Genomic DNA, 21,153 nt, shown 5'->3' on the forward strand with positions numbered 1-21,153 from the left:
ACAAACAAGGGCTGATCTCCCCTCCAATAAGAGCAGATATATAATAATGATAACAACAACAGCCGACTCCTTATCTTTCTTTTCCCGTCTTCTTGATTTTCCTCCGATTTATGACGATGATGATGCAATCACAGTCGCTTCAGGAAAGACAGTATGTTGTATAGTCATCAAACAGTTGGGAATAACCCTAAAACTATACAACCTACTACCTCACCCCAAAGGACGGTTCATCTCTGGCCCCACGGAGGGGGGGGGGGTCTTCTTGGGTACCTGTGTAGCAGTGGTGGAAAAAGTACTCAAATGTTTTTAGTAAGTAGAAGTATCAATACTGCAACGTAAAAGTACTCTGTTACTCTGTTAAGTAAAAGTCCGGAATTCAAAATTCACTTGAGTGAAAGTACAAAAGTATTGGTATCAAAATGTACTTAAAGTACCAAAAGTAGAAAGTACTCATTGTGCACAATGTCCCATTTCACAAAGTTTTAAAATGCATACAAATCTTTTGAAAATAGCCGATCTAGAAGCTCACAATGCGTCGCATCGCGACGCATTGTGAGCTGGTAGATCTGCTATTTTCATATGGCCGAAATGTATATAGGGCTGAAGTGGTTTTGTAATAATAATCAAAATCTACAAAGTAGCCTAACTAGTAACTAACGTTTTCAAATAATTATAATGGAGTAAAAGTACAGTATTTGCCTCTGAGATGTATAGTGGAGAAGAAATAGAAGTACTGAAAATTGGTAATACTCATAGCTCAAAATTGTACTTAACTCTCTCACTGCCAAGAACGACTTATGACGAGACATTGTCATAAGTAACGCCACTTTTTTTCAAAAAATTTTCCCCCACACAGAACCAGAGATAACGTGATCCGAAGATTTGCTGCTCCATTCACTTCCTGGTTAACTTATTACTTAAAAATCCTGTATCTCAGCTCCCGTGTACTTCTTTTTTTTGACTATGTATTTTTGGCCGAGACATGTTATTTTCAAAGGCGTATAAAAGTGAACGGGAGGTCGCGATGACATTTTTTTTTCTTTTTTCGCAGAAGCAAAGTGAAACCCTCTGTGATGAGCAACCACCAGGGGATCGGTCATACTGGAGATAAATATTCTGTGACTATTGAAAAGGTACAAAAATGTAAAAATCTCTGGCAGTGGGTGCACGCAGCCAGAAATAAGTCTGGCAGTGAAAGAGTTGAGTACAGTACTTTAGTAGAGTAAATGTACTTAGTTACTTCACACCACTGGCACTCGGGTCAAACAAGGGAGGAAATGGAACCGCTCCGGAGGTCCAGAGGTCCTCAATAGTTTTTGATTTGAAGGAGCCCCATAAAAACATGTTTGCTTAAAAAAATATGTATTCAAAGATTTGCAGACATTTTCAGGATTTTTCAAAAATATCAGATCTACAAGCTCATAGCGCGGCACTCGGTGCCGCGCTATGAGCTTGTAGATCTGCTATTTTTGAATAGCCATAAGAAATCCTAAAATGACACACGTGCTGCGTTCCCAGTCTTAATGGGTGAAGTACCACAAAATTTGAATAGGCTACTTGGATACTTTTTGAAGTGCCAGACATTTTGGAGAAAAGAAAGAAAGAAATAAGAAAGAAATACTTAAAACTGGGAGACAAATACTGATACTGAGTAAAAGAGGTTCAGGGTGGGGGGGACACAACAGCATACAATATAACAGTGGATTATGTATACTACAACACAACCTCAGGTGCAATAATTATGAAAAAGAGGTACTTCCTGTGATGTCACTTCCTCTGTGGCGATGGGTTCGGTTCACACTGTGCGGTCAACTCAGCTCTTCCTCCCTACGGTTTCTCTGACCTGAACGGGGAGAGTGAGGTGTCATCATCATCATCATCATCATCATCATCATCATGCAGATAAATGTCATCAGCTGTTGGAAGGTTCACCAGACCAATTAACATCAAACAAGGACGCAGCCTGCGGCCGTACACTCACAGGCATTATAATATGCATACACAGCACGCACGCACGTGCGCGTGCACACACACCAAACGTTTTGTCTTTCTTCACTGGCATTTTTATTCCATATTTATGTTACATATAGCCTTAACCCCTTACTACCTGCTGCTATTTGTGTTATTAATATTATTAATAGTATTATTATTATTACAGTATTTGATTTTCCTAGCTGTATCTTTTTTTTTGTACCTAGTCTAGTCTTTCATAATTGCTGTAATGCCATGGCAAACTAATCCCCCCCGTTCTGTCTGTCTGTCTGTCTGTCTGTCTGTCTGTCTGTCTGTCTGTCTGCCTACTTGTGTGAGCCTGTACGGAACCGGGAAAAAAAGTAAGAGTGTCTTGTCTATGTATTATTCAGCAGGATTTGTTTGCGCGTGGCCGCGATAAAATCCTCTGCAGTGTCCATCACACACACACGCACGCGCGCGCGCGCACACACGCAGGTACAGCAAGGCACAACAGAGAGTTACACGTATACACCCTGTTGTACCACAGTTTTACCACAGCCATTAGCTGTGTGTGTGTGTGTGTGTGTGTGTGTGTGTGTGTGTGTGTGTGTGTGTGTGTGTGCGTGTGCGTGTGCGCGTGTGTGTGTGTGCGCGCACACGCGTGGGAGAGTTTCCTGGGGGCATTCAGATGGGGTAAAGGGCTGTAGTGTGGTTTCTCTCAGAGAGATTCAGGGAGGAGAGTTACACACACGCACGCACGCGCACGCACGCACGCACGCACGCACGCACGCACGCACGCACGCACACACACACACACACACACACACACACACACACACACACACACACACACACACACACACACACACACACACACACACACACACACACACACACACACACACACACACACGCACATGTGTCAGGAGCAACACGCAGGTCTCACATGCGCACACGATGGCACGTGCACAGCTAAACATTTCTCCACACACGCACACACACAGACACACCGATGCAGCATCATCCACCCTGAAACCAACACACATCACGACACACACCACATTGCGGCAGATTTACGAGAGGTCGCGGCTCCTATAAACGCCACCCGAACCTGTGTTGACTCCGAGGCCACCGCGCCATCTCCACTGACACATGGACTTCCAGCCCGGCCTGCGGGATGTTAAAGTAACTAAGTACATTTACTCAAGTACACTACTTCAGTACAATTTTGAGGTAATTTTACTTTACTGGAGTATTTCCAATTGTCTATACTTTTACTTCTACTACACTACATCTCAGAGGCAAATATTGTACTTTCACTTTAAAAACTTTAGTTACTAGTTACTTTGCAGATTATTATTATTATGAATTATTACATTATAAAACATATATTAACCACTTTAGCCTTATTTTATACCTAGGCTATTTGAAAATAGCAGATCTACAAGCTCACAACACGTCGCATCGTGATGTGTTGTGAGCTTGTAGATCTGCTATTTGCAAACATTTTAGTACTGTTACTTTTGGTACTTTAAGTACATTTTGATACCAATACTTTTGTACTTTTGAATTTTGAATACCGGACATTTACTTGTAACGTATTTTCATACTGCAGTAACGTGTGGAGACATCAAAGGGATGCAGCAAAGTCTATCAAAATGCATTCCATCCTCCATTTTTGGAGAAAACGATCATTTTTGCCAGTGATTTTCAACTTTGTTTTATTTCAAGGACCCCCAGTTTGTATCTGGAATGAGCTACAAGCTATGAAAAATCGTGAAAATTTGAGCAAATCTTTGAATATACATATATTTTTAAAGCAAACATTTTTAACTCAAATCTTTGAATATACATATATTTTTAAAGCAAACATTTTTAACTCAAATCTTTGCTTCTGGGGGATTCTACAAAATGTCTTCTAAATCCTAACAGTTTTTTGGAAAAAAAATGATGTTGCTATAATCAGTGGTTCTCAAACCTTTTCATGTCAAGGACCCCCAAAATTATATGAATTTAGGCCGCAGACCCCCATCTCAAAATATGTTGTTACAGGGACCCCCCAGAAGTTGTAACAGAGTTAAAAATGTGGGAAAATAGATATTCAAAGATTTGCACATCATTTAAAAAAAATAGCAGATCTACAAGCTCATAGCGCGGCACCGAGTGCCGCGCTATGAGCTTGTAGATCTGCTATTTTTTTTTTGAATAACCCAAATAAATCTTAAAATGACACAGATGCGTCCTCGGTCTGAAAAGGTTAAAGAGATGGAGAGATGCAGCCTGGCTTCAACCCCTGAATCGCAAGCCACGGTCATTAAAAAGAATATACTGTATTCTGGCAACAAAATGAACATTCAGGCTGAGCGTCAGGATAGGAGAGATGGGGAGACCCCTGTTACCGAACAAACACTATAGAAGTGATTACTATCTGAACTTTTTAACAATAAACCTTTTGTTTTAACCCATTTGGACCGGGAAAGCATCATTCGTGTCATTTTAGATTTCTTTGCGCTATGAGCTTGTATATCTGCTATTTTTGAATAGCCAAAAGAAATCTAAAATGACAGAGTTGCGTTCCCGGATTTAATGGGTTTTTAACCAACAACAAAAAAAAATCGAATTTATCTGAAAATAAATCTCCATTTTGTTTCTCTCAAAGAGGATATCTGGACAGAATCTCATTTTGAATCCAAACTGCTCAGCTGCTTCAGGGTTCACAATGAGACGACTGCTGGTGTGTTACACTGTCGCAGCAGTAGGATAATAATAGTGAGTTGGACGGGCCAGACAGATGTCCTACTGCCACTAGTCTCGCGTAGCCAGACAACTATTCCACAATCTCTGAGTGCTATATAGCATTGGTTCTCAAAGTGGGGTCCGAGGACCCCCAGGGGTACTTGGGGGGGTTCCAGGGGGTCTCCAATGGACCCTTATGGGACTGTAACTCAGAGAGTGTACAAATGGAACCAAATGGACCCTAACGGGTCCATTTGGTTCCATTTGTACACTCTCAGAGTTAAATTAACATTGGTTTTACAATGTGAATTGGGGTCCCAGAGGTATAAATGCCATTAAATGGGGGTCCGTAGCCTAATGCATGTCAAACTGGGGGTCCTTGAAATTAAAATGGTTGAGAATCACTGCTAGAGAGTCGTAAAAACCTTCTCTTATGGGGGGTCCCTGACTTATCTTTTCAAATGGGGGTCCGCGGGGTAATAAGTGTCAATTAGGGGGTCCTTGACATGAAAAAGTTTGAGAACCAATGCTATATAGAGTCTGGAACTAAACCTCCCGAAATCCGAGAAAGGAAACTGGCACTTCCGTTCATGAAAATAAAAATTGAAATATCTTTACATTTAAATTTTTAATTTCCATTTCTGCTAAGCAGCAAGCTAAATACACTTAGATGATTTTTATTTATATTAGGATGGATTTGCGCGACTGTAAAGACGAAACGGAAGTGGGGAGGAGGCTTCACGTCCGCTTTATATTTCAATCATGATCAGAGCTTCCGAGTGCCAGACCGTATGACCGGAAACGTTTGAAAATTGTGGGAGGCAACAGTCTGGCCACGCGAGACTATACTGCCACTGAACGCCCCATGGACATGTGTCCTCATGTCCTACTGCCACTGAACGCCCCATGGACATGTGTCATCATGTCCTACTGCCACTGAACGCCCCATGGACATGTGTCCTCATGTCCTACTGCCACTGAACGCCCCATGGACATGTGTCCTCATGTCCTACTGCCACTGAACGCCCCATGGACATGTGTCATCATGTCCTACTGCCACTGAACGCCCCATGGACATGTGTCCTCATGTCCTATTGCCACTGAACGCCCCATGGACAAGTGTCCTCATGTCCTATTGCCACTGAACGCCCCATGGACATGTGTCCTCATGTCCTACTGCCACTGAAGCACCGTCCGAGTTATGTACCGATAGGCACAGTTCCAGGGGGTCCCCAGCTAAATTACTGATCGTTAGGAACCAAATGGAACCTTACGTAAATCAGCGGGTCTTCAACGTTTTCAGGCCAAGGACCCCTTAGCTGATAGACAGAGAGATGAAGCAGGGACCCCCCCCCAATACATATTGTATAACATTGTGTTGAAAATGTGTATTTTCAGATATTTAACCACTCAAGCCGTCAATACTTAGTGAACTAAGATCTTTCGCTCTGTACTTGGTTCGCTCTTTTTCCCCCCCCCTCAACACCAAATCTCTTTGCTGAAAAGAGCTTGTAGATCTGCTATTTTTTGGCTAAAGTTCTCCTCAGAATTGGGATGCTAGGGTTCGAGTGGTTAATGTAAAAAATAAATATTCAATCTCACAAAGATTTGGGTGGCCCCCCCTGTAGTCACTCTGAGGACCCCTAAGGGGTCCCAGACCCCCTATTGAAGACCTCTGGCCTAAATAGTAAAGTGTAGCTATAGGGTTTAGCCATCTTTATTGTCACTTGGACATCACTGCAGTTACCTCTATGTCTGTCAGGAGAGCGAGACAACGGACATAAAATGGACGGGCTGCAGCCTTAACCCATTAAGACCTGGAACTGTGTCATTTTTAGATTTGAGCTAAAAAGCATTATTTTACACTTTGGGCTATTCAAAAATAGCAGATATACAAGCTCATAGCGCGGCACCGAGTGCCGCGCTACGAGCTTGTAGATCTGCTATTTTTGAGAATTCGTGAAAATGTGTGCAAATCTTTGAATTTATATATTTTTAAAGTGAACATTTTTAACTCAAATCTTTGCTTCTGGGGGGTCCCTGGAACAAATATTTTGATGGGGGTCCGCGGCCAAATACATATAATTGTGGGGGTCCTTGACATGAAAAGGATTGAGCACCACTGATATAGAAACTTAAGTTTTTCAGAAAACTGTTGAGATTTAGGAGACATGTAGAATCGGCTTCAGGTCTCAATGGGAGAGTGAACAGAGAGAGTGGAAGAGAGACAGCCTGGAGTGCACCTCACTGTCTGTCTCTCTCCGCACCTAATTCTTTACACCGCCATACGACACTGCCCCCGTGCCGAAAATAGCTTATAGATCTGCAATTTTCAGCAGATCCACAAGCTAAACACGGACAAAGGATCTCTGTGTGTTTGACGACCAAATCGTTCGAGTGCCACCATGATTCATCCTGCCTGTAGTTGACCAAATCCTCCAACAGGTGGCAGGTCTCCCCAAGTGCACACTCACAGGGAATGTGTGTCTGTGTCTGTGTGTGTGTGTGTGTGTGTGTGTGTGTGTGTGTGTGTGTGTGTGTGTGTGTGTGTGTGTGTGTGTGTGTGTGTGTGTGTGTGTGTGTGTGTGTGCGTGTGCGTGCGTGCGTTACTTAAGTAAAAGTATCAATACTGCAATGCAGAAGTTGCAAGTTACAAGGAAAAGTCCGGAATTCAAAATTAAAAGCGTAAAAGAAATAGAGTAAAATCACAAAGGTATTGGTATCAAATTGTACTTAAAAGTACCAAAAGTAAAAGCACTAAAATGTTTGAAAATAGCAGAACTCCAAGCTTGTACATGAGCTTGTAGATCGGCTATTTTCAAAGAGCCTCGGTATATAAAATAGGGCTGGAGTGGTCCAATGTCTGTTTTATAATTTAATAATTGATATCTGCAAAGTAACTAGTAACTAAAGTTTTCAAAATAATTGTAGTGGAGTAAAAGTACAATATTTGCCTCTGAGATGTAGTGGAGTAGAAGTAAAAGTATAGACAATTGGAAATACTAATAGTTACTTTCCACCACTCTGTGTGTGCGTGTGCGTGCGTGTGCGCGCGTACGTGTGTGTGGGTTTCGTGGGTGCGTGGGTGTGTGGGTGCGCGCCCATGAGCTTCAGGGCTCTCCCCATGACAATGCAGCCTTTGTGCGGTTCAGGGTGGCAGCCGGCGTGCCCCCGTGTACTGTTTCTGGCTAATCTTCATTTGACCTTTAGGCTCAAGGCTTTTATTCCACCCGTTTTCCGACTAATTTCCTTTGAGCAGATTATCTGTTGAGCCGAACGTAGAGACTCGCTGATTCAGATGACACCAACACCAAAAAGAAAGAGAAGAGAGAGAGAGGGGGGGGTGTTGGGGGGGGGATAAACGTAACAGAGAGGCTTTTGATGATGATGGGACGTGTCACTATCAGTGGTGGAAAAAGTATTCCATTTTTTTTACTCAAGTAAAAGTATCAATGCTGCAATGTGGAAATGCTCTGTTGCAAGTAAAAGTCCGGCGATCAAAATTTACTCGGGTAAAAGAACAAAAGTACTGGTTTCGAAATGTACTTAAAAGTACAAAAGTAGAAAGTACTAATTTTTCAGAATGTCCCATTTCACAAGTTTTCAACTGTATACAAATCCTTTGAAAATAGCAGATCTACAAGCTCTCAATGCGTCGCACAGCGACGCATTGAGAGCTTGTAGATCTGCTATTTTCAAATGGCCGAAATGTATATAGGGCTGAAGTGGTTAATGCATGTTTTGTAATAATAATCAAAATCTATCATTTTTCAAATAATTGTAGTGGAGTAAAAGTACAATATTTGCCTCTGAGATGTAGTGGAGTAGAAATAAAAGTACTGAAAATGTAAAATACTCCAATAAAGTAAAAGTACCTCAAAATTGTACAGTACTTGAGTAAATGTACTTAGATACTTTTACACCACTGGTCACTATACTGCTATGGGAACGGCGTGAGTGTGGTACACAGCGCTCGACGGGACGAACCGAAGGGACAGTTTGACAAAGTGAAGTTCGTCAAATTGAGGTGACACTCTGACGTTCATTAGCAGCCCGCTATGTGTCCTTGTTGTTGTTGTATGCATGATTTGTGTTTTTTTATCTCAGAGAGGGTACAAATGGTTAAATTATAACGCTGAGGACTTTGCGGTGTATAGTGTCTGTTTATTACTGCGTGTGTGTGTGTGCGTGCGTGCCTGCGTGTGTGTGTGTGTGTGTGTGTGTGTGTGTGTGTGTGCACGCATGTGTGTCTGTGTCTCTGTGTGTCTCTGTGTGTGTGTGTGTGTGTGTGTGTGTGTGTGTGTGTGTGTGTGTGTGTGTGTGTGTGTGTGTGTGTGTGTGTGTGTGTGTGTGTGTGTGTGTGTGTGTGCGCACGCACTGAATTACAACGAACTTCATTTATTTTCTGACGACTCTGGTTTCCAGATGATAAGTATTCTATTCTACTCTATTCTAGTTGTGCTATCTTGCCTGCAAAGTAAACGGTAAAATCTTGATTGTTGATTTAACTCAGATTTAACCAAGGGTCCATTTGGTTACACACGTTTGTAAGGCTATGCACATTTGTAAAGGTCGATATGGTTAGATTATAAATACTTAATACTCAGGATTTGAATGTGTACAGAAAAAGAGGAGTGGAATGATTTTGACTGGGATGAATCTAAGACAGAAATCTAGGATAAAGAAGTTAATAAAATATATGATATACACCAACACTATGGTAGAGTATTAGTGGTTAGTAATCAAAGCTATGAAGTTGATACAATAGTTACACTAACCTTTAAGACAAGCTGCGGAATGTCCAGAAGAACTGCATCGTCCCCAAACAATCAGTCTGTGAATAAAGACAAATCAATTAATAAACTAACTATTCAGCTAATAAATACATTAAAAAAAAAATGCATTGCAAATTGGATACGAACCGATGCTTTGACATACACATATATTTGTCCACGCACACACACACCCACGTGCGCGCGCGCGCACACACACACACACACACACACACACACACACACACACACACACACACACACACACACACACACACACACACACACACACACACACACACACACACACACACACACACACACACACACACACAGAATATGCGCCAACCCACAAAAACAAAGCACGTACTTACAGATACTGTACACACACACACACACACACACACACACACACACACACACACACACACACACACACACACACACACACACACACACACACACACACACACACACACACACATACACACACACACACACACGCACACAGTTTTTACTTAAGTAAAAGTATCAATACTGCAATTTAGAAGTAAAAGTAAAGTAAAAGTCAGGAATTCAAGTATTGGCATCAAAATGTACTAAAAGTAGAAAGTACTCATTATGCAGAATGTCCCATTTCACTAGTTTGTAAAATGTATAAAATGTTTAAAAATCTTTAGAAAATATCAGATCTACAAGCGATGCGACACATTGTGAGCTTGTAGATCGGCTATTTTCAAATGGCCAAAATGTATATAGGGCTGAAGTGGTTAATGTACGTTTTGTAATAAGAATCTAAATCTACAAAGTAGTAACTAAATACTCCAATAAAGTAAAAATACCTCTAAATCGTACATAAGTACAGTAAATGTACTTAGTTACTTTACACCATTGCATGCACGCATACACACACATACACACACGCGCGCGGCAAGGTGTCCACGTGGACTGGTGGTAGCGTACAGTAAGTTTCCGCGTGTCTGCCTCGGTGTATCATTAGAGCTGAGGTACCATATGCTAAAGTAATCATCACTGCTCAGAATACTGTACCCCAAATTACCCTAACTGTATTACCAGGCACCAGGAGAGGGCTGAAATAGCACCACTATGGCTCCGTTTGGTCTCATTCACACTGGTCCCTCAACAGTTACAAAATGGACAGTGGTGAAAAAAAGTACTCAAATGTTTGAAGACCTGAGGCCATTCTTACAAATGTTTTCTAAATCCTAACAGTTTTTTGAAAAAAAATCCAAAACATTTTTTTTCCAAGATTTTTCGAAAATAGCAGATCTACAAGCTCGTAGCGCGGCACTCGGTGCCGCGCTATGAGCTTGTAGATCTGCTATTTTCGAATAGCCAAAGAAATCTTAAGTGACAGAGATGCGTTCCAGGTCTTAATGGGTTAAGTAAAAGTGCCAATACTGCTAATGTAGAAATACTCTGTTACAAGTAAAAGTCCGGAATTCAAAAATGTATTTGAGTAAAAGTACAAACGTATTGGTATCAAAATGTACTTAGAGTACCAAAAGTAGAAAGTACCCATTATGCAGAATGTCCCATTTCAAGTTTTTAAATGTATAAAATGTATTAAAAAAATATTTTGAAAATGGCAGATCTACAAGCTCACAATGCGTCGCATTGTGAGCTTGTAGGTCGGATATTTTCAAACGGCCGAAATGTATATAGGGCTGAAGTGGTTAATGTATGTTTTGTATTAATAATCAAAATCTCCAAAGTAACTAAAGTTTTCAAATAATGGTAGTGGAGTAAAAGTACAATATTTGCCTCTGAGGTGTTAGTGGAGTAGATTCAAGGACCCCAATGGAAACAAGCCCGCAAGGACTTTTTTGGCCGGACCTTTTAGACAAAAGTATTATAAATGTAACTGTGTTGTTTTACATTCTTTTTGCCTAATAAAAATGTCAATCAATCAATCAATCAATCAAGTAAAAGTAAAACTGAGAATTAGAAATGTACTTAAGTACGGCACTTAAGTAAATGTACTTAGTTAATTTCCACCACTGCAAATGGACAAATGAACGCTGGAGGATTTCACTGTGAACGCCGAGGTAATGATTCTACAGATAAAAGTCCTGCCGAAGCGAAGCACGCAAGTAAAAAATCTGGATTTGTTGATATAACTCTGAGTGTGTTCAAAATGTAACCGAATGGACCCGTAAGGGTCCATTCGGTTACATTTTGTACACTCTCAGAGTTACACATTTTGTAAAGGGCAATTTGGTGGAAAGAACCAAACAAACAAACAACAAAAAAAACGTCAATAGGAGTTGTTCTATTAGAATGTGTCCTGGCTGCACAGTCAAATCTGGTAAGTTAATTTAACTCAGAGAATATAAAAACGGACCATTAGACCATGCAGTCGACCACTTAAAGCCCTGCCGTATAGACTTTGTCGTATGACCAAATGCTGAAAATACTGTAGCAGATGTACAAGCTAGTGTACAGCAGATCAGCTGTTTTCAATTATTTGTGAAAAAAAATAATTTGGGGGGGGGGGGGACTTTTAAAATGTTTGAAAAGGCCTTGACACTTAGCCCATTAAGACTGGGGATGCAGCTGTGTCATTTTAAGATTTCTTTCGCTATTCAAAGAATGAGAATTTGTGCAAATCTTTGAATAAATGTGTTTTTAAAGCAAAGATTTGAGTTACAAATGTTCGCTTTAAAGATGATATATTCAATGATTTGCACAAATATTCACGATTTTTCAAAATATTGCAGAACTACAAGCTCATAGTGCCACGCTATGAGCTTGTAGATCTGCTATTTTTCAATAGCCAAAGAAATCTTAAAATGACACAGATGCGTTCCCGGTCTTAATTGGTTAAGACCCGTTACTGTGTGAGTGTTGTCTTTTTGGGGAATATTAAACTTGGGAACTATTATCTTCTCATGTTAATGTTAATTAGTGTCTTTATCACAGTGGATGGAGTTCTGGCTTCATTAAAAACTAACCATGAGGGTTGGAGCCAAATTAAAATCTTGGAAATAAATTAAATTATTAAAACTGATCCTGTACAAAACACATACTTCAATTGCCACTTTTTTATTTTGTAAAAAAAAGTATGAGATTCCATATTTACGCAAATCCAGTTATTAAATATGGAACCTTGAAATGTTATGTCACTGGAAACACACACACACACACACACACACACACACACACACACACACACACACACACACACACACACACACACACACACACACACACACACACACACACACACACACACACACACACACACACACACACACACACACACACACACACAGTCCATCAAAGGAGGTAAAAAAAAACTAAAACAGGTGGTTCTATTAACGTTCATAATGTACATGTTTAACTAGTTATTTAAATTATATATAATAATGCCTATAGCACAAAGCTACAAATATATTTATATGTATGTCCATAGAAAAAAAGACTGGGTCATTTTGGAAGTGAGTGAGCTCTGGAGTACAAAACATTTTTTTTTTATAGTCAACTGAAATGTGAAATAAAGGAAAACTATTTAGGAAATATATAATACATTTATATACTGTATGTGCATACAACAATAAAATATTAATGTGACACACACACACACACACACACACACACACACACACACACACACACACACACACACACACACACACACACACACACACACACACACACACACACACACACACACACACACACACACACACACACACAGATATTCATCATGGACTTTTAAATACTGTGAGGGGGACTAAAACTCTCTCTCTCTGTGTCTGTGTCTGTGTCTGTGTGTGTGTGTGTGTGTGTGTGTGTGTGTGTGTGTGTGTGTGTGTGTGTGTGTGTGTGTGTGTGTGTGTGCGTGCACTCCTTGAGAGAGGCGTGGGAACCCCATTCATCTCAGGAGCCGGGGTCCATTGTGGGGCACCCACCATCAAATGTGTCTGGATATTAGTCTCTGTGTGTGTGTGTGTGTGTGTGTGTGTGTGTGTGTGTGTGTGTGTGTGTGTGTGTGTGTGTGTGTGTGTGTGTGTGTGTGTGTGTGTGTGTGTGTGTGTGTGTGTGTGTGTGTGTCTAAAGGACACTCTAACCTCTAAACTCAGTGTTATAGTAACTTATCTAAAGTAAATCACAGCAGAGAGGCTATTCTAAGTTATTTTGGAAAGCAATCGTATGCCTTTGTATTAATGAGTACAGGAGCAGTGTTGGAAGAAGTACTCCTATTATGGACTTACTGTAAGTAAAAGTAGCAATACCACTATGTAAAAACACCTTGTTTTTACACGTAAAGGTCCTGTATTCAAAATGTCTTACTTAACCCATTAAGACCTGAGGCGATTCTTAAAAATGTTTTCAGTTTAAAAAAAAAAATCAAGACTTTTCAAAAATAGCAGATCTACAAGCTCATAGCGCGGCACTCGGTGCCGCGCTATGAGCTTGTAGATCTGCTATTTTTGAATAGCCAAAGAAATCTAAAGTGACACAGATGCGTTCCAGGTCTTAATGGGTTAAGACAAAGTACAAAAGTATTAACATCAAAATATACTTAAAGTAGCAAAAGTAAAAAAATACTTGTTATGTAGAATTCCCATTTCAGCGACATGTACAGCCTGTATATCATGTTATTGATCTATAATTATCATTTAGCCCTATTATATACTTAGGCTAAAAAATGGCCGATCTACAAGCTCACAATGCATCGCATCGCGACTTGTAGATCGGCTATCATTAAACTTTTAGATTTTTGTGAAGATTCTATTATCAATTGTATTAAACATTAAACACAATCACACAATCCAAATCTACAAAGTGACTAGTAACTAAAGTTGTCAAATAAATGTAGTGGTGTAAAAAAAAAAAAAAAGAGTACCGTGGAGTAGACTTGTAACGTATTGAAAATGTGGGAATACTCGAGTAAAATAAAGTACCTCAAAAATTCCACATTACAGTACTTGAGTAAGGTACTCAGCTACCTTTCAGCACTGCGTAGGAGTTCCATTTGATACAAGCGATGCAGGCCAGCGTATAAACCGGGACCAGAGCCGTTTGCTCCCTGCACAGCCAAACCCTCAAGTCTTCATTGTTTTAACCCATTAAGACCTGAAGCCGATTCTACAAAATGTCTTCTAAATCCCAACACTTTTCTGAAAAACGTATGTTTCTATATCAGTGGTGCTCAAACTTTTTCATGTCAGGGACCCCCCGCCCAAAAATGTATTTGGCCGCCGACGCCCATCTCAAAATATGTTGTTCCAGGGACCCCCACATGCAGAAGCATAAATTGAAGTTAAAAATGTTTGCTTTAAAATAACGTATATATTCAAAGATTTGCAAACATTTTCACAACTTTTCAAAAAATAGCAGATCTACAAGCTCACAGATTTAGAAGACAGACATTAGTCGAATAGGCCTCAGGTCTTCATGGGTTAACCCATGAAGACCTGGAACGCATCTGTGTCCTTTTAGATTTCTTTGGCTATTCAAAAATAGCAGATATACAAGCTGTAGATCTGCTATTTTTGAAAAATCTTGATTTTTTTTTTTTTTTTTTTTTTTAAACTGTTAGGATTTAGAAAACATTTGAAAGAATCGCCTCTGGTCTTCGTGGGTTAAATCTTGGAGTGCAAGGTTGTGTTTTTCTATGCTCTCAGACAGACACTCACACTGAGGATTTTACAGAGTGTATGAACTGTGTGGAATTCCCAAAACGCTGTAGACAAGTCGTCGCCGTCAGTGGAGAGACCTTGTTATCGTAAGATTTATTATTGTATGTATTACGAATGTTTTTATTTGACAACAGGACTATGATGACTTGACTTATGATGGACCTGAACGTTTACGGCTTAATGTTTGCCGTATCTGCATTTCTTCGTTGATCAAATTTACTTGAGTAAAGGTACAAAAGTATTGGTATCAAAATGTACTGAAAGTACCAAAAGTACAAAGTACTCATTACGCAGAATGTCCCATTTCAAGTTTTCAAATGTATAAACAATCATTTGGAAATAGCAGATCTACAAGCTCCCAATGCGTCGCATCGCGACGCATTGGGAGCTTGTAGATCGACTATTTTCAAATGGCCGACATGAAGAGCTGAAGTGGTTAATGTATGTTTTGTAATAATAATCAAAATCTACAAAGTAACTAGTAACTAAAGTTTTCAAATAAACGTACTGGATTAAAATTGTAATATTTGGAACCCGAGATGTAGTGGAGTAGGAGTAAAAGTACTGGAAATTGGAAATACTCCAGTAAAGTAGAAATACCTCAACCTTTCACTTGAGTACTGTACTTGAGTAAATGTACTTAGTTACTTTACACCACTGGAAGGACCTGAAAGTTTACGGCATAATATTGCTGCATCTGCATTTCTTTGTTGACGCTGCTATTTGATTTGATGTTAAGTGGACGCACTAAACAAAATGTTGCCGTACGTTGCATACAGTGAAAATGCACATCTCATTATCATTATTATCATCTTATCTTGTATCTCCAAAACTGTGCCTTTTCTAATAGTATTAAGAAAACACATTTAAAATGGTGAAAATAGCCGATCTACAAGCTCACAACGTGTCGCATCGCCTGACAGCAACGATATACATATCTCTACATTATACTGCATAGTAGAGCTCTACAACTACTAAAGTTCATTCTTCATTTATTTGCGTTTGTAACTCTGAGAGTGTACAAATGCAACTGAATGGACCCTTACCCATAACGGGTCCATTTGGTTGACATTTGTACCTTCTCAGAGTTAAATGAACACCCAGTCATCATTATTTGTGGCAAACACTCTTCTGTTCAAATCGGCATATCCAACTGCGCATACAGTATACCGGTATGTATGAATTTGTGTATATATATATATATATATATTTGAAAATAGACGATCAACAAGCTCACAATGCGTCGCAATGAGACGGATTGTGAGCTTGTAGATTGTCTATTTTCAAATGATTTGTATGTACGAGAATCTACTGTATGTGCAGTACATATAAGATACTCACAAGAGACACACCCGCATTAGGGAGGAAAATAACAGCACAAAGCATTTACCCAGTTACCAAAAAGTGTACCAATTTTTTTTTTTGACTGTTTTCCAGGCGTTTCAGAAAGGCTTGGTTTAAGCGGCGTCTCCCTCCGTCTCCCTTGAGTGCCGGTCTGCCTCAAATGCTTATCATCAAGGTCCATAAAGCGCACCGCAAAACATTATCGTTCATTTCGATCTGCGTGCGTTCAACGCGATGGAGCGAGAACGAAACGGGACGGAACACTTCTTTGTTAATTTAACTCTGAGCGTGTACAAATGGAACCAAATGGACCCGTAAGGGTCCATTTGGTTCCATTTGTACACGCTCAGAGTTACAAACGGATAAATTAACAAAGATTTTACTGTGCAGAACAGAATAGAATAGAACAGAACAGAACAGAACAGAACAGAACAGAACAGAACAGAACAGAACAGAACAGAACAGAATAGAACAGAACAGAACAGAATTCCGTCCTCCATTTTACCCGAAGGCCAGCGTTGGCGGCCAGTCCTCGACCAAGTGACTGACAGACACACAGACACAGTTAGCGGTCGTTGCATTGCCATGAAATGATCAAATATAAATCGGCAATCTCAGCCTCTTTGGGACCCTTTCTGTTTGAGGCTGGCGAGGCAGAATCCACGTCAGGCCTTTTCCACACTCGGGAGAACTCAGCAAACGGTGGAGAACTCGAGTGAGATCCTGTGGTGTGTGTGCGTGTGTGTGTGTGTGTGTGTGTGTGTGGTGGCTGAATAGGCTGTTGAACGCCGGTAGACGTAGGCGGAACGGCTAAAGCTATCTCTGGATGAGTCACTCTTGCTCTACACTCCTACCTATTGGTCGCGGGGGGGGTGGGGGGGGTGGGGGGGGGGTTGAAGTGCCCAGTGTGCCACTGTATACTCACTCGTTAATTTTGTCTTTGGCTATTCAAAAATAGCACATCTACAAGCTCACTTAGCCGCTCTATGAGCTTGTAGATCGGCTATTTTTGGGGTCGGGTACATTTGTGCAAATCTTTTAATATGTGTTTTAGAGAGAACATTTTGTCAAACATTTAGTTCCAGGGACCCCCCCAGAAGCAAAGATTTGAGTTACAAATAATGTTCGCTTATATTATATTCGCTTATAATATATTACATTATATTCAATTATATTCAAAGATTTGCACAAAATAGCAGATCTACAAGCTCATAGCGCGGCACTGGGTGCCGCGCTATGAGCTTGTACATCTGCTATTTTTGAATAGACAAAATAAAATCAAAAAATGACACAGATGCGTTTCCGGGATTGAATGGGTTAATACGATGGCTCAAAAAAAGCTGAGACAACAACAAAGCAGCAGCAACACAATGCTAACTGTTGAACGCAGGGAACACGGTCACAGAGGGGCGAGGAGGTGGATGAGGGTTTGCTACGAGCATTATGGGGAAAGAAATATGTATATATATATATGTATATATATATATGAACGATAAAAGCAGCCGACACCTTGTGTGTTAATGCCTCAGTGTGTGCGAGACCAGGGTCATGTCTGGTTAAAACCTGCAAGCACAGCTGCAACACATTTGAGTCAATATATATATATATATATATATATATATATATATATATATATATATATATATATATATATATATATATATATATATATATATATATAGACAATTGTATATATTGGTACAATCAAAAAGGAGTGTCTGTAATGGTTAGCATTGGTCGTGTGGCGTGTGAGATGATTGTCAATGTGAGGATTTATTTGAAGACAGTAGTAGTATACAGTAGATGGTGAGAAACGTAATTTTTTTTTCAATCCGCTTTGGAGAATCTGCTTCTCAAAATGGGGTCCATAAGAACGAGAAGACTTGCCTGGGGGTCGCCCTGCCACCAAATCTTTTCAGTTGGGGGTCCACGGACAAATCCGTATCAATTTGGAGGTCATTGACATTAAAATGTTTGAGAACCACTCCAAGAGATGGGGAAACTGTACTTTGCAACAGGACTACTAATGCCGAAAGCTACCGGGGGGCCACGTGTCTGCAAACAACGGATTTCTCTCATTTCTTTCTTTCTTATAAAAACCTGCGATGCTTTCAATGAAACCGGCTTACTTCAGCGGCGTTGACGTTGGAATAGATTTTCTGCTAGCTAACCCAGGTTTAGGAGAGAGAGAGAGAGTGAGAGAGAGAGAGAGAGAGAGAGAGAAAGAGACGGCGGCGCTTGTAATGGGGAAACAGCCTTGTGTTGCAGGCCCTGTCTGGCTCCTATCCCAAAATTACAGCACTTGTCGCTCTAAGCTCCCTCCAAAACCATCACACACATGCGCACTCACAGAGACACACACAGACTCACACACACACACACACACACACACACACACACACACACACACACACACACACACACACACACACACACACACACACACACACACACACACACACACACACACACACACACACACACACACACACACACAGACACACACAAGGCCGAGTTTCAGCCCAAACTGCAGGTACAAATGTATTTGATAGAGGGGATTAGTCCCGTTTTAGCCGAGACTTGGAAACCCTGGTTTCGCTGATACACAGTTTAGTCCCTTCATGCTGGGCGGCTGCGTTCCCAGAATGAAACGAAGCTCTGCGCCCGCTGTGACGTCTTCGGCCCCCGGTCGAAACATGGACGCTCTCTCGTCGTCGCGTTATCGCTTTGCGGTTCGAGCGCATGCATGGCGCCCCTCTCTCTCTCTCTTTCGCCCTCTTCCGTCCGTATACGCACGTATACACACGGACACGCACGTGCGCACGACACACTCACGCCCAACTCACAGCCACACAAACCCACACGTATAAACCCGCACATAATCTGGGACTTACCCGCCTTCCAGACCCCATTCGACTGTGGCGGCTGTGATCTTTCCGAAGTAAAAAAATGAGCAGGGAATCCCGGGCCTTCCGTCGCACTGTGGTCCATCAGTACTTCCATACGGTACGTCCATATATTGTCTCTCTGTGTGTAGAAGGGCAGAGAGAGAGAGAGAGAGGGAGAGAGAGAGAGAGAGAGAGAGAGAGAGAGAGAGAGAGAGAGAGAGAGAGAGAGAGAGGGAGAGAGAGAGGGAGAGAGAGAGAGAGCGCTCAGTAAGTCACACAGCTCCATGTGTAGTAGGCGGGCGCCCCGGACCAGAGAGCACAGAGACACAGAGCCTTGCAGAATGTGCCAGCCTCCTCCTCTTGTCTGTCTATAGCGAGAGAAGAAGAAGAACGCCTCGTCTGCCCGCCCGGGCATCTGTCTGCCCCGAGTCTGAGTCTGTGCCACATTCTGCCGCCGAAGCAAAGCACCCACACCTCCCTCTCTGCTCTGCCCGAGCCGAGCCGAACCCCCCCGGCATCTCTGCAAACCCGTCTAACCCTAATGCCGGTTTGCCTTGTCGCCTTCACAAACCCATCTCTCCCACTCTCTCTCTCTCTCTCGCCCTGTACCCCCCCCCCCCCCCCACCCCACCCACCCCCCCGGCTGGAGCTGTCAGGGCCCGCCACAATGGGGAGGGAGGCCATGCGGGTTCCCATGGTGTCGCGTGTTCCTCCCGTCTGGCAGTTAACAGGGCTTTGAATGAGGAATGTTAGCAAACACAGCCTACTGAATGTGGGCTGAATGCTAAGCCAGCCCAGCCAGTCAGGGCTCAGCACCGGGGCCCGGGCACATGAATAATGCAGAAGACTGAACCAGAAGAGGCGGGTGGGGGCCTCCCCCTCCTCCTTGAGCCCGCCCCCCTCTCCCCTCCCTCCCTTCACTGTACACCTCCCTCTCTCCGTCCTCGCCCTCCTTCTCTTTCCCGGCTTCAAGCTCAAAAATGCCTTCACGGGTGCGCGCGAGAGAGAGAGAGAGAGAGAGAGAGAGAGAGAGAGAGAGAGAGAGAGAGAGAGAGGCAGAGAATTCAAAGTCTCTACTACTCACTCATGCAATAAAAAGTCCTGCAACAGGAAACATTGTTGCACATTTGAGTTTAACACACACACACACACACACACACACACACACACACACGCACACAAGCTGAAAATCACTTCTTGCGTTTCGACACGCAACATATTTTCTTTTCTCTCTCTCTCTCTCTCTCTCTCTCTCTCTCTCTCTCTCTCTCTGGTTGAGAGGCATCATCTCTCACTCTTTTGGCTTTTTTGTGTCTTTTGTTTGGAATTGGCACCTGTCCCAGAACCAGCCATGCAACCCCACCCCCCCCCCCCCCCCCCCGCTCCCCTTTCACTGAGACAGCCCACGACACAGAGCGACACAGAGAGAGAGAGAGAGAGAGAGAGAGAGAGAGAGAGAGAGAGAGAGAGAGAGAGAGAGAGAGAGAGATAGAGAGAGAGAGAGAGAGAGAGAGAGAGAGAGAGGGGTGGGGGAATGAACGCGAAAAGAGGGACAGATAGAGCAAAGGGAAGGCTAGCGAGGGGACGGAGAGGCGTGTGAGATAAGAGAACGCACGGCAAACTGTGCCGGAGAAATCTTCGGTGAATCCCAGGAAAAGAGAGAGACAGAAATCGAGACAACACACACACACACACACACACACACACACACACACACACACACACACACACACACACACACACACACACACACACACACACACCCAGAACAGGTACAGCCGTATACAGCGT

General features: G+C 42.0%; 1 protein-coding gene across 1 annotated transcript in view; it reads right to left on the reverse strand.

Annotated features, from left to right (window-relative positions):
* Window positions 1-1,482: 1,482 nt before the first annotated feature.
* The window catches only part of LOC311040274 (uncharacterized protein), a 64,731-nt gene continuing 45,060 nt past the window's right edge, over window positions 1,483-21,153 (reverse strand). Inside the window, exons 3-5 of the mRNA XM_084050454.1 lie at window positions 19,369-19,501; window positions 9,468-9,523; window positions 1,483-1,843 (exon numbers count right to left, since the gene is read on the reverse strand). Coding sequence (XP_083906580.1) covers window positions 1,809-1,843; window positions 9,468-9,523; window positions 19,369-19,501 — 224 coding nt within the window. The 3' untranslated portion in view covers window positions 1,483-1,808. The remainder of the gene's footprint in view (window positions 1,844-9,467; window positions 9,524-19,368; window positions 19,502-21,153) is intronic.

The sequence above is a fragment of the Gymnoscopelus microlampas genome (assembly GCF_963454915.1).
Source record: "Gymnoscopelus microlampas genome assembly, chromosome: 23".
NCBI classification, from domain to species: domain Eukaryota; kingdom Metazoa; phylum Chordata; class Actinopteri; order Myctophiformes; family Myctophidae; genus Gymnoscopelus; species Gymnoscopelus microlampas.